We start from the raw sequence: 3,338 nt of genomic DNA on the forward strand, positions 1-3,338 counted from the left end.
AATCATAATCTGAAACTACATCCATCCTTATGACCATAGAAAATCATAATCTGAAACTACATCCATCCTTATGACCATAGAAAATCATAATCTGAAACTACATCCATCCTTATGACCTTAGAAAATCATAATCTGAAACTACAGCCTTCCTTATGACCTTAGAAAATCATAATCTGAAATTATGAAAACGGTTTAGTAAAGTTTATTTGTGCAAATTAAATTGTTTAATTGTCTGTCTTTAACCAGTTTTTGTTATGAAAACGATTTAGTAGTTTATTTGTGCAAATTAAATTGTTTAATTGTCTGTCTTTTACCAGTTTTTGTTATGAAAACGATTTAGTAAAGTTTATTTGTGCAAATTAAATTGTTTAATTGTCTGTCTTTTACCAATTTTGTTATGAAAATGATTTAGTAAAGTTTATTTGTGCAAATCAAGTCGTTTAATTGTCTGTCTTTTACCAGTTTTGTTATGAAAATGATTTAGTAAAGTTTATTTGTGCAAATCAAGTTGTTTAATTGTCTGTCTTTTACCAGTTTTTGTTATGAAAATGATTTAGTAAAGTTATTTGTGCAAGAAATATGAAAACAATTAATTTCTTCCTATTTAACATATATATATTTACCTATCAACCTACATTTATTATATAAATTCAAAATGTTACAAGATTTCCACCACCATATTTTTCGGTTTTTAACGTCACAATACAAAAGTATTAGTGGAAAATAACTTCAATATAGGAGATTTGTTTGTTGTTAAGCGCAAGGCTGTACGATGAGTTATCTGGTTTGCGCCCATGGTAGGGATCGAACCCAAACTTTTATTTTATAAGCCCTCAAGCTTAACGCTGTGCTACTGAGGCGTAAGTGCAGGAGGTGTTTTTAAACTGTGAGTTGATAAGCTATACAATGGGTTATCTGCGCTGTGTCCGTGGCAGGGATCGAACCCAAACATTTAGCGTTATAAGCCCTCACGATTAACGCTGAGCTACTGAGGTGTAAGTGCAGGGGTGTTCTTAAACTGTGAGTTGATAAGCTATACAATGGGTTATCTGCGCTGTGTTTATGGCAGGGAACGAACCCAAACAGTTGTGGATTAATACAGGTCACAGCTGGTTTATAATTTCATGGTATTTCGATTTAAAAAGAGTGATTTTTTTTTTCAAGCCTGAAAACTGTTCTCCTCTTTAAAACAGTGTAAAAATTTTTTATTATTTTATCACTATAGTTACAAAAAAGAAGATCCGGGTTTTAGTCAGCCAGACACTGAAAGAAAAGGACCTTTATACAGATACTCCACGCCGCTCCGAGGGTACGGTGCTATTGGGTGAATAAAATGTTACTTTTTTTTTTTACTTGAAGACTGTCAAGCATAGTTTTGCCTTTTTATAATTTTAATTTATCTCTCTTTAAAAGTTGTTTTGTGTTTGTAGAATTAAAATCTTTGTTTATATTTACTTCACTAATGATAAGTAGTCATATAATCATTCGTGTCTCATGTATGTCTACATACAAAATGAAAATGTAAACTAGAAACGTTCGAGAATTCAATCTATAACTAAAGGAAAAACGATTACTTCAGTAAATCCATGTTAATAGTCAATAGATAATTATAACACACGAGGCTTATCTAGAGTGGGGACACGGGGTACGGACCTCGTGGAATTTGCTCCAGTTTATTTCTTTTTTTAGATTTTGTAAATAAAGCAATAAAGTGACACAATTATAAATTACCACAAGTGCCCGTTTTCGTTATTTCTTTAATTCAATTGATAAAAAATAAAATTAAGACAAATAAATATATTTAGAACGTTACATCAGTTATCAGTAGATGTCGCTAAAAGTTGTCTATAATCGCCGGTACAGTTTGTGTGCCAGATGTCATTCAGTTATGGTGCTCCGTGGGGGCGTTATATAGTTACGGTCCATTCCACCATTCTTTGGTAAAAGAGTAACCCAAGAGTTGGCGGTGGGTGTTGATGACTAGCTGCATTCCCTCTAGTCTTTCACTGCTAGATTATTTATTTTTACGACCCCCAGTGGCACAGTGGTATGTCTGCGGATTTATACCGCTAGAAACCGCGTTTCGATACCCGTGGTGGGCAGAGCACAGACAGCCCTTTGTGTATCTTTGTGCTTAATAACAAACAACAACGACGTAGTTCTATAACGGTATTTGTAATCTACATGTGAATTTACAACCTAGACTTTGTTCTTGCTTTAAAACGAACCTTTCACATTACATGGAGTCAGAAGAAACAAACAAAAAAGGTTACAGGCAATAAAATCTAAAGTCTCCCTGTATTTTTACACTGTGAAAAACATGTTTGCGAAATACAAAATTCTAGGTCTCAAAATCGATGTACCAGCTACAATATAAGGGAATGGAACTGCCCCCTCCTCCCCCCGGCTTCTGGTATTTGGATTTTAAAAGAGGCAGATTGAATGCAGAGTTTGAACATTTGAGGTTGTAGTCAAATGAGAAAAAGTATGTTAAAGAAACAACACACATCGCCATAACTGAGGTACCTGTCAGTCTTCTGTTTCTGATTATATATCCTGTTTCTTTGTATATTCCTGGAAACATTACAAAGTCCTTTCAGAATGAGATATTGAAAAATGGTGAACAGTTATGAGTACTTCTCTTTATTTGTTTGGGATTGCAAATGCATTCAAACACCCGATACAAAGTGTTTGCCCTAACATCTCAAATGTTGCTGTAAATCAACATGTTCATAATCATGTGATTGTCTCATTATTGGATCAGATGGACTCCGGTTTTCCTTTCTATATAATGTGGACACATGTAACAAACATGGACAAAGGAAACTAAGCTCCAAATCACTTTGTGTCGTGTATTCCCATTGATTTGATCCACAAAAATGAGAAGCTAAGTGCAAAGAAAATTAGAAGCTGATGTATCCAATAATATTCCAAATGTCTCATAAAGGAGAACCAAGTTTTGCAAAAACACAACAACATAAAACCAAACAATTCAACAGAGCACATCATCTAGTCCTCCGAAGGGGGCAGCAGTGAGTTTACGAACTTAGAATGGTAAAATCTGGGGTTCGATTCCCCGCAGTGGACACAGCAGATAACCCAACGTTGCTTTCAACATCATCTGATACCCCAGAGGATGAATCATTCAAAACCACTGATACAGGTTCTTGACATGACCTGGGAGACATTGCGTATAGTGTAATTTTAGTGAAACTACTCTCTCTAATAGAAAACATATACTACGTCGACAATTATCTAAAACTAAGTGGAAAGTATTCACTGCCTTTACAAAGGATAAAGGAGACAAAAGAAAAAAAAACTTTACAAAGGATAAAGAA

At 34.4% G+C, this 3,338-nt stretch overlaps 1 protein-coding gene across 1 annotated transcript in view; it reads left to right on the plus strand.

The window, feature by feature from the left end:
- LOC111086717 (pleckstrin homology domain-containing family A member 4-like) overlaps positions 1 to 3,338 on the plus strand; it is a 50,482-nt gene that overhangs the window by 30,860 nt on the left and 16,284 nt on the right. Inside the window, exon 2 of the mRNA XM_022390673.1 lies at positions 1,226 to 1,324. Within this exon, the coding sequence (XP_022246381.1) occupies positions 1,226 to 1,324 (99 nt within the window). The remainder of the gene's footprint in view (positions 1 to 1,225; positions 1,325 to 3,338) is intronic.

This window comes from Limulus polyphemus, unplaced genomic scaffold (genome assembly GCF_000517525.1).
Source record: "Limulus polyphemus unplaced genomic scaffold, Limulus_polyphemus-2.1.2 Scaffold1354, whole genome shotgun sequence".
Classification (NCBI taxonomy): Eukaryota; Metazoa; Arthropoda; class Merostomata; order Xiphosura; family Limulidae; genus Limulus; species Limulus polyphemus.